This window comes from Rhinopithecus bieti, unplaced genomic scaffold (genome assembly GCF_001698545.2).
Source record: "Rhinopithecus bieti isolate Rb0 unplaced genomic scaffold, ASM169854v2 scaffold_55189, whole genome shotgun sequence".
Classification (NCBI taxonomy): domain Eukaryota; kingdom Metazoa; phylum Chordata; class Mammalia; order Primates; family Cercopithecidae; genus Rhinopithecus; species Rhinopithecus bieti.
The window spans coordinates 357,347-368,942 of NW_016821812.1; the positions used below are offsets into that span (position 1 = coordinate 357,347).

The following is an 11,596-nucleotide window of genomic DNA, read 5'->3' on the forward strand; positions in this document are numbered from 1 at the left end:
GAATAGAGATTTCAAATTTTTCTTTTGGTAAAACTGCACTCTTGAATTAAAGTTATGATTAGAATATTAATATGTTTATAGGGAAAGCTTTCTAGTCTATTTCCAAATCATGTAAATAAAAAGCAGTTTTGATATGTCATTGTTTCTTAAAATAATTTCCATATTTGCATAAAATGTACTGCTATTCTGAAGTACATTCCTTGGTTAATATCAACCCTAGAACCTTAGAGAGTGCCTGGATGTATATCCCAAGCAGAATGTATTCCTATCAAAAGACCATAATCATCTGACATTTGAAGTTTACATTTCTAGCCTACCTTACGGAAATGTTTAACAAAGCAAGAAACCCTTCTTCACATGTCAGTAAGGGAACAGGGAAATGACCATTTTCAGCATAAAAGCAGCTCATGGGTCTTGTAATGAAAAAAATACATACAAGATAGCATTCTGCTTTGATGAGAAAACTGAGCTAATCTGAGTGAAACAAAAACAGTAGAGAGACTAGAAGCCAGATTGGTATTTTGCATCGTGAATGCTTGTTTGAAAATCTTCGCTCCTGAAGTAAGTATTTGGCAACCACAGTGATTAGCAGTTAAAGCAATTTCAACAAAATAATAAGTCATCGAAAATGGACTATTTGTCTGAAAGAGCAGTACCTATATTATAAAGATTGAACTTCATGGCTCATTACAACCATTTTCAAAATTTAACTGCAACTATATTCTTATAAATTAAGAGAATTTCATTTGTGTTCCATAGTGCGATGACAAAAAAAAAGTAAAAACAAAAAAAAACCCTCATGCCTAAATTTAGAATATTGTATTGTGTAGCAATCCAAAACATTCAAAACAAATTAAATAGTTTAACTTATGTGACAGGCAGATAAGCATTTCAAAAGCATAATGAAGTCCAATTATGTAGTGCATAATGTAGACAGGAGAAGAATCTAACATTATGCAGACATTTTCTAAATAAAAGCTCCCTGTAGGACAGCTATATATAAACATGGGTAAGGTAAGCGCAGACAAGTTCTGTGGAACCTTTTGAAATCAAGAGTCTAAAACACAATACATTTTTCAGGTAGGCACCAAGTTATCCTAAAAAATTTTCATGTTGGTTATTCTGACATTGTTTTTTCATCAGATACTCACATCAACAACACATGTGATTTGCCAGGAAAAAAAAAATTCCCCCCAAACCAAAACACCATTCCAGATCCAGTACACTTAAATATATCACTCTCATTGGAAGTGCTATTAGCATAGTCTTTGCAACTAGCCCAAAGCGTATATTTAAGAAGTTTTTATAAATTGGTTTGTGATGTTCATATGTTTAATTCTTATGCCAACTGTTTTCTGATGAAGACAGCATTGTGCTTTATGCGAGAATGAAAACCTCAAAATAATCACCATAAAGCTTCTAAGACTTATGGGAGAATAAACTAGGATGGTCCACAGATATAAGATGAAATCCACAATGTTGGAATTATAAATGTTTAGAGCGGCCCAGACTAGAAGACAAGCCCAAACCACCATTAGAAGAATGAAATACGGTATGGTCCAAGATGTATCCTTAAAGTTTTGTCTCAACCCTCAGTCTGAATTGTGAGGATTGATCTTCAGTTCAGTCCAGCCAGCAGAAATTGACTGTGCAATTTTCTGTTGTATTTATTGTACAGACTATGTACATTCTAGAAGGTTCCTTTAGTGCTACACTGTTGTACTTTTTGTCCCAGCAATTTGAGGGCGTGCAAATTCCACAAAGTCATCAATAAGAACAGGCCATGCTCCTGGAAAAAAGAAAAAATATGAAAGAAAGAGAAGGGAAAAAAAGAAGAAATAAGACTAATATTTCAGCAGAATCCTTTTTTTAAGACTTCCTCGTAAGTGTTAAAGTATATCATTCTTATCTATTCCCACTGATTAAGTCTTTCAAAACTCAAACTTTTTGGAGTTTTTACCCCAAATATTCCTTGTATTCCTTGTGATTACTCCCAACATTTGGTTGTTCCTTGAGTGATAAAAATAACTTGTCTGGTAACTAATCAATAATACAGTTTTCTGAAGGCCACTGCAGTCAGGCAATGGAAGTAATTTGGTCAAAACGGGCAGCCTGAGGCAGGAGAATGGCGTGAACCCGGGAGGCGGAGCTTGCAGTGAGCCAAGATCGCGCCACTGCACTCCAGCCTGGGCAACAAAGCGAGACATCCTCTAAAAAAAAAAAAAAAAAAACTGGCAGCCTAAGGAGGGGCTATGATATGATAGCATGCTGCCAGTGCTGAAGGCATAGGAGGAGAAACAAGTTTTCAAGCATTCTGTGGCCATCTCATAAAGGAAATTAACAGGAAGTGTCAAATTCCATCCTATTTCATGTTAATACATTACTAAAAGGCGTAAAATTCAATATATGCATGCCTCCACACATTCACATGCCCATCTCCAACTCAGAAAGCTCTCCATTTTTGTGTAAAACCTAACAGAAGACACAATTATTAGGTATACGCATGATTACACATTTCTCACTTTGGAGGGAAGATTATAAACGACAATGAAAATGAAGAAAAGAAATAACATCATCCCTGATTAGCCTTAATGATTTCAGGACACTTTTAAAGACACCAAAATCACAGGGGGTTTTTCAAAAAATATCTCCATCCTGCATCCTGCCAGTTCTCAAGTGGACTAGGGAAATATGTATGAAGAAATCAATGTAAATCACTGCCACATATAGAAAAATACAAGTCCACATCCTAGTAGTGGATGGTAGCACCATCTTTATACATCTATGAAGAAATAGCAGAAAAGTATTCAGTGACTGTTTACTGAATGCCAACAGTACTGTATTAGGCAGTTGAAGTAAGTTTCAAAAAAAAAATAGGCCGGGCACAGTGGCTCATGCCTGTAATCCCAGCACTTTGGAAGACCGCGGTGGGTGGACAACAAGGTCAGGAGTTTGACACCAGCCTGGCTAACATGGTGAAACCCTGTCTCTACTAAAAATACAAAAAATTAGCTGGGCGCAGCGGCAGGCACCTGTAATCCCAGCTACTTGGGAAGCTGAGGCAGGAGAATCGCTTGAACCCAGAAGCCACGGGTTGCAGTGAGCCGACACTGCGCCACTGCACTCCAGCCTGGGCAACAGAGCGAGACTCCATCTCAAAAAAAAAAAAAAAAAAGTCACTGAACTTAAGGAGTTTACAATCAAGCTTACACAGAAGACTAACAGATAAAAAAGAGATACAAATAGGTACAAAAGTACATCAAGTAAAAAGGTTCCTAAAGTAAACTGAAAACCTAAAACGGATAAAAATTACTCATGCTTTTCTGGAAGACATGAATGCTGAGTTGGAATCGAAGGACAGAAGAATATAGATTGGTAAATGTATGAAGGTATTTCATACATTCAGAAGAGCATTAAAAAAAGCTTGGAGCTGGGCACAGTGGCTCATGCCTATAATCCCAACACTTTGGGAGGACAAGGCAGGAGGACTGCTTGAGGCCAGGAGTACAAGACAGTAAGACCCCTACTTCTATAAAACATTAAGAAATTAGTCAGGCATTGCAGCACATGCCTGTAGTCCTAGCTACTTGGGAGGCTGAGGCAGGAGGACTGCTAAGCCCAGGAGTTTGAAGACTTGCAATAAGCCATGCTTGCACCAGTGCACCCACCCTGGACAACAGAGTGAGACTCTATGTCAAAAACAAAATCATAACAAAAGCTCAGAGGAGGGAATTTCAACTCCGAGAAAAACAAAAGTACTGAAGAAGTTCAGGGGTGTATGATAAAAAGGTCAAAAAAAATTGGTGTGGAAAAAAATTTCATTACCTTCTTCATCATAATTAGACATGTCATCTGCAATCATTGTACTGAAGTCTAAAAGAAGATTCCAAGTGTCTTTTGGTATTGATCGTTTATGATGTTCCTATTTAAAAAACAAAACAAAATACATTTGTATCACTAAAATGAGCTGGACAAAAACAGTTTGGAAAATTTTAAATACAAGAATGCAAAACAACTGTGTTAACAAAATTCTGGTAATCAAATTTCGCATTCTATATTCAATACATTATGTTAATTTATCTTTAAACATAGCAGAATTTTAGAGAAAATAGAGAGAAATGCACAAAATGTGAACTTACCAACAAAAATTTATTCCATAAGTCTAAGAATTTAAATCTTCCATTAAGCACTAAGTTCCAGTAGGCAATGGCCATTTCTAGATCTGAAATATTAAAAAAGAATTATGTATTTAAATGCTATAAATATTTGTCCCTGCAAAAATCACAAACAAACAAAAAAAAAAATAGGTAAGACCAAAGAAAGTCTAAAATAAAAAACTTGTATCCCGAATAGTTTTGTATTAAAATTTCCTATACAAATGAGTCCAAAGTTTGTATCCTCCTCCTTCAAAATGACCAGGGCCTTTAGGACAAAAGTGATACCACTTATCTCACAGGGGAATTCTGTGTTTTAAATTAGATAATGCAGTTAAACATAGTAGCTCACAAAAGTGTTCAAATATCAGTTACTGTACACCAGGATTTCTCAACCTGGGCACTTCCAACATTTTAGGCCAGATAATTATCTGCTGTAGGGGTGCTGTCCTGTGTACTGTAGGAAACTTAGCAATCTCTCTGACCTCCACTCACTAGCTGCCAGTAGCAGCTTCAATCAATCCCCCACTGGTGACAATCAAAAATGTCTCCATATATTGCCAAAGACCACCTGAGGGGCAACCCAGTTGAGAATCCCTGAGGTACACCTACAGGCTGGAATGTGAAGGACTGCTCCTCAATCCTAAGTAACCTTATGCTCTAAATTGTTTACTGACTGATCCTGACCACAAAGAGACCATTAAAAATACCGATCTAAAACTTAAAATTAATAAGAAACTAAGAATTTCTTAAAGTTTGCCAAAGACAATATAAATGACTTTTTAATTGGGCATGGAGCAGAGAAGGGTAGAGAAGGCAATAATGCCGCATGACAAAGGACTAACTACACTGATCACACGACAGAGAACTACACTTATCACACGACAGAGAACTATGATCTCTTTCAAGTTAGTTAACAGTAGTTAAGAAAGTATCTGGTTTTTATGACTGAATTTACTCCTTCAGCACAAGAAAAATTACATTCTAAGTAACTTAAAAGTCCTTTTATTGATAGATGACATCTTAAAACCATTTTTTTTTTCTAAGTCGGAGTCGCTCTGTCGCCCAGGCTGCAGTGCAGTGGCGCGATCTCAGCTCACTGCAAGCTCCCCCTCCCGGGTTCACGCCATTCTCCCGCCTCAGCCTCCCGAGTAGCTGGGACTACAGGCGCCTGACACCGCGCCTGGCTAATTTTTTGTATTTTTAGTAGAGACAGGGTTTCACCGTGTTAGCCAGGATGGTCTCAATCTCCTGATCTCGTGATCCGCCCGCTTCGGCCTCCCAAAGTGCTGGGATTACAGGCGTGAGCCACCGCACCTGGCCAAAATCATTCTTTACAATTGAGAAATCATGAGAGATTAAGAGAGACAAAAATTGGGGCAAGTGTTGCCCCAATTTTTAAAAGCAACAAAGAGCCAGGCACAGTGGCTCACACCTGTAATCCCAGCACTTTGGGAGGCCGAGTCAGGCAGATCACAAGGTAAGGAGTTGAAGACCAGCCTGGCCAACATCATGAAACCCCATCTCTACTAAAAATACAAAAATAGCTGGGCATAGTGGCGGGCGCCTGTAATCCCAGCTACTCGCGAGGCTGAGGCAATAGAATCGCTTGAAACCGTAAGGTGGAGGTTGCACTGAGCCAAGATCACACCACTCCACTCCAGTCTGGGCAAGAAAAGCAAAACTCCGTCTCAAAAGAAAAAAAAAGAACAAAGAGCAGGCCAGGCACAATGACTCTCACCTGTAATCCTAACACTTTGGGAGGCTGAGGCAGGCAGATTACTTGAGGTCAGGAGTTCAAAACAGGCCTGGCCAACATGGTGAAACCCTGTCTCTACTAAAAATACAAAAAAATTAGCTGGGTGTGGTAGCAGGCGTCTGTAATCCCAACTACTTGGGAGGCTGAGATAGGAGAATTTCTTGAACCTGGGAGGTGGAGGTTGCAGTGAGCCAAGATCACACCACTGCACTCCAGCCTGGGTGACAGAACAAGACTCCGTCTCAAAAACAAACAAAAAAGAGAAAACTTATGCTAATTCGCTGTCAAAAATGGATGATTTGTAAGAAATCAATTATAGGCTGCATGCAGTGGCACGTGCCTATAATCTCATCACTCTGAGAAGCTGAAGAGAGAAGACTGCTTTTGAGGTCAGGAGTTCAAGACCAGCCTGGGCAACATAGCAAGACCCCATCTCTAGAAAAAATTTAAAAATTAGCTGCTCGTGGTGGTATACGCCTGTATTCCCAGCTACTCTAGGAAGCTGAAGCAGGAGAATCCTTTGAGCCCAGGAGATCAAGGCTGCAGTAAGCTATGATCATGCCACTGCACTCCAGCCTGGGTGACAGGTGAGGTCTCTTAAAAACAGACAACACAACATAAAAAACAATATCTACCCCCCACCCCCACATACACACACAGTAGCTGGAAACCTGCAAGATTGACCCTTAACTTTCTTCAATGATGGAGACTACATATTCCTCAACTAACAGACTGAAATACACAGTAGGCATTCAGAAACTGTTAAGTGGACAAACTTCCTACGGTTTCACATACAAACGTACTTACCTTCAAATCCATCATCATCTTCCTTCAAACTCAACAGAAGAAACTATCCTTTCTTCTATCCAAGGATAAGCCCCTTACACCTCTATTCTAAATCCAATACCATCCTGCCTCTTCAAGGAATCTTGTCTGTTGATTCACTTTCCCCTCTTCTCTACATCTCCAACTTTACCTTGTTCTCTGGTATTTTGAACTCCATCAAGAAACAGAAACATGCTCAAGTTATCACTTTTTTTTTTTTTTTTTTTTTGAAATGGAGTCTCACTGTGTCGCCAGGCTGGAGTGCTGTGGCGCGATCTCGGTTCACTGCAACCTCCAACTCCCTGGTTCAAGCGATTCTGCTTCAGCCTCCTGAGTAGCTAGGATTACAGGCACGCACTACCACGCCCTGCTAATTTTTGTATTTTTAGTAGAGATGGAGTTTCACTATGTTGGCCAGTATGGTCTCGATCTCCCAACCTTGTGATCTGCCCACCTCGGTCTACCAAAGTGCTGGGATTACAGGCGTGAGCCACCGCACTTGGCCAAGTTATCACTTATCTTTTAAAAATCTTTCTTGGATCTTTTTTTTTTGGTCAACCAAAATAGGTTTATTTATTTATTATTGTTATTATTAGTTGAGACAGGGTCTTGCTCTGTAGCTCTCTTGGATCTCTTATCACATTTACTGGCTATACCCTTTTTCTCCTTCCCTTCACAGGTAATATTGAAACAGCACTCAGAATCTCCTACATAATACATAATTCGTTTGAAAATCAAATTCTGACACCCATGTTTTAAGAGAACTAAAACATGCGTAATACCGGCTGGGCGCAGTGGCTCACAGATGTAATCCCAGCACTTTGAGAGGCAGAGGTGGGCGAATCATCTGAGGTCAGGAGCTCGAGACCAGCCTGGCCAACATGGCGAAACCCCGTCTCTACTAAAAATGCAAAAAAATTGGCCGGCATTATGGTGGGCACTTGTAATCCCAGCTACTCGGGAGGCTGAGACAGGAGAATCACTTGAACCCAGGAGGCAAAGGTTGCAGTGAGCCGAGATGGCCCCATTGCACTCTAGCCTGGGTGACAAGAACAAAACTACATCTCAAAAGAAAAAAAAAAATACATAACACCTATTTCTAATGGCACTTCCCTGTTAATCTTTGCAATCCGTAAAATCTGTAGAGCCAATATTCCTTCCAGGTTGTTTAATTCTGTTCTTTACCAACTCAATGTAAAATTGTCTGGCTTAAGTGCCAAAAATGTTCAGTTGAGACTAAATATTTGCTGTTATTAGTGTGCTTAATTCACTTCACTTTAAATGCTTTAAATTTATGAGAACTAAGCGTACTGCTAGTGTATTTTTTTCCTTTTCAACTAATTTGTATAAAATAAGGATGACGATGAAATACTCAAATAAGTACTAACCATGTGGCACCTCTAAATGCCGATATGTCAAGCTGATATACCAAAATAAGAATCTGACAAAAGTAAAAGTTCAGGTTGTAATCCTGAACATAGTGAGACTTGGTCTCTACTAAAAATCAAAAAAACCAGCCGAGCATGGTGGTACATGCCTGCAGTCCTAGCTACTCGAGAGGCTGAGGCAGGAGGATCGACGGAGCCCAGCAGGTTGAGGATGCAGTAGGTCATGATTGTGCCACTGCACTCCAGCCTGGGCGACAGAGAGACCCTGTCTCCAAAAAACACACACACACAAAACAAAGAAAGTTCAGGTTGTAAAAGAAGGGAATTTTTTTGTTTTTTGTTTTTTTTGTTTTTTTTTTGAGATGGAGTTTCACTCTTGTTGCCCAGGCTGGAGTACAGTGGCACGATCTCTGCTCACTGCAACCTCTGCCTCCCGGATTTAAGTGATACTCCTGCCTCAGCCTCCCAAGTAGCTGGGATTACAGGCATGCACCACCACGCCCAGTTAATTTTTTATTTTTAGTAAAGACAGGATTTCTCCATGTTGGTCAGGATGGTCTCGAACTTCTGACCTCAGGTGATCCACCCACCTCGGCCTCTCAAAGTGCTGGGATTACAGGTGTGAGCCACTGTGCCTGGTCAAAAGAAGGGAATTTCTTATAGTCTACATTCATTGCCCTGTTTCCCCATTTCCCACACGTTCTAATCCTGTTAACCAATGTCTAACCTGTCATCCACCCCAATGAAATTAAAACTCTGAAGGGTCATCAGACTCTCTGGTTACTAAATGAATACTCTTACGTCCTCTCTGCAATATCTTAGAGAACTGAGCATACCTCCTGATAGAACTGTCACTTCCTTCAGCTTCAAAGATAAGCACTCTACTGATTTTCCTCCATTCAATCTAGGCTTCTCATTTTCTTTTCTGGGGGCTCCTCTTCCTCCATTCATCCATTAAATGTTGGTGTTTTTTAACAATGTGTGTCAACAATAACCACTTTTCTAATCTCCCTCAGATTTTCAAACCTGTATCATTTTTCATGTTATACATTCAACCACCCCTAACAGCTCCTAAATCTGAAACCTATCTCTATATTCTAGACTCAGATATCTAACTGCCTGAAGAGATCTTCAACTTGGTATCCACGAACAACTTCAACTCAGCAGGGCTCAAACGGAAGTCTGTCTTACCTCTACAGACCTGCTCTTCCTTCTCTCTCTCAATGTCACCACCCACTACAGTATTTCTCAATGAAACACTTCTCATTAGCACCAACCCCATCCCCAACACCCTGCACCCCCTTCCCATGGCCAGTAGAAACCTTAGGTCATTATGACAAAAACCCCACAGGTTCCCCAGATGTCTCCTGAAAGTGTTGATAATCCCTGAGAAAGGCTCCTTCCTTCCTCATCATATACAACCAACCAAAGTACCTTTTAAATCTATCTCTTCTCCATCCCCACTGGGAAGGCCTATGTTAGGATATTCCTCATTTCTAACTAAATCACTGGGATAGCTCCATAACCAATCTCTCTTCTAGTCCAGCTTTCACTCCTTTCAAAGGACCACAGTGCTTTGAGATGGACCTTTCAGGCATGAATCTGGTGTTACTTCCATGTTAAAATTCTTCAATGATTTCCAATTACCTTTAGATAAAATTTGCACTTCTAGTCAAATGAACTCACTTGCAGTTCCTCAAAGGTGGAATGTTCTTTCACCTCTGAGCAAGTGAACATGCTGACCCCTCAACCTGAAATGGCTTTTTTCCTTTGGTCTTGAAAACGTGCATTATTCTTCAAGGTTCAAAACTATACCCTTTTGAAGGTATTGCAAACTACCCCAGACAGACTAAAATGCTTTGACTCCACGCTCTCAGTGTAAGCAGTCAAGTGTTTTTGAATAAAAAAGGAAGACTTTAACTCAAAAAGGTTAGTAAGTTATAACTAAGAGCTGAAATACATAAGATTAAACAAGGATAAAATGTTAATTTCACAGGTATAGGAAAAGAAGCCCTTAGAAAGAAGTTTCTAAGAGATGAAGAGAGCAGCTTAGCTAGAGAGAGGTGGTTCAACATAGTAGTTTAGAGTATGAGTTTTCGTCTCTCAAAGCCCTAGTCTACAACCAGTTAAGTGACCTTGGGCAACCGGGCTGACTTCTCTTTCAGTTTAAAATGAAGATAACAATAGTACCTATCATTACTGGGTTGTTCTAAGGCTAAATGAGTTAATACATACAAAGCATTTATAACAGTATCTGGTAAATAACCTATCAGTTCTTACTATTACCATTATTTTAAATCATTTAGAATTATTATATTACATTCTGAAGCAGTATTGGAAAAGACAACAAAGTCAGTGATAAGGTAACAAGAAGCAACAGCAGTTAAAATAAATGGAAGGAAAATATACAGAAAAAGAAATAAGCAAGTCCTAATAACAAGCTATTGCCTAAAATTGAGATCCTTGCAGAATAAATCCTTAAGTCCTTACAGTAAAATGTAAAATGCAAACAGAGATACTCCCCATGTTATTCTTTCAAAGAGAATCAACAATAATAATGTGAGATTTCACAGCAGATCATCAGCTGAATGCAGGATGAACATGGAAATGAATTGAGACTAGACCCAATCACAGTCCCTAAAAGAAACAAAATGTTGCCAGCTCACTAGAGAGGATGGAATGGTGATTTAAAATCCTATTTACAATGTCTTTTTTTAATCAATTTCAACAAATTTTATAACAATGAAAAAAGAGATATAACATATATAGTATAAGTCTGTTCACACAAAGTTCAAAACCAGTGCTTCAACAATTTCAAATGGTTCAGCAAATAAAATATGTGTGTACATCCATCCATTGAGATATAAAGAAAACGTGGTAAAATGTTAACAATTGGGAATCCAGGTGAAGAATATGCAAAAGTTCACTGAACTATTTTGCTACCTTTTTTGACTGATATTTTCAATTGATATTTTCAGAACAAAAGAGGCAAGAGTTAAAAAACTAGACAAAGCTAATTTAAATTGTTTAGGAACACAAACATGGGTAGCAAAGGAATTAAGTCCCTCTAATTATCAAAATTCAGAATAATTTCCAACTCTGGGAAGAAAGATGAGCTTTTGCTGAGAGAGTCTCACTGGGATCTTCTGATGTTGGTAGTTCCTTCACCTGGCTGTTTAATGCATTAGCTGTTCCTTATATTTATTATCTATATAAATTCTATGCATTTTTTTCTGTATGCACATTTCACAAGGAAAAAGGTAAAAGCAATGTGATGAGGTATATAAAAATACAAATAAGGCCGGGCGCGGTGGCTCAAGCCTGTAATCCCAGCACTTTGGGAGGCCAAGACGGGCGGATCACGAGGTCAGGAGATCGAGACCATCCTGGCTAACACCGTGAAACCCTGTCTCTACTAAAAATACAAAAAACTAGCTGGGCGAGGTGGCGGGTGCCTGTAGTCCCAGCTA

At 39.3% G+C, this 11,596-nt stretch overlaps 1 protein-coding gene across 1 annotated transcript in view; it reads right to left on the reverse strand.

Annotated features, from left to right (window-relative positions):
* Positions 1-513: 513 nt before the first annotated feature.
* DCUN1D1 (defective in cullin neddylation 1 domain containing 1) overlaps positions 514-11,596 on the reverse strand; it is a 23,269-nt gene continuing 12,186 nt past the window's right edge. Inside the window, 3 exon segments of the mRNA XM_017860612.1 lie at positions 514-1,789; positions 3,826-3,922; positions 4,140-4,222. Coding sequence (XP_017716101.1) covers positions 1,710-1,789; positions 3,826-3,922; positions 4,140-4,222 — 260 coding nt within the window. The 3' untranslated portion in view covers positions 514-1,709.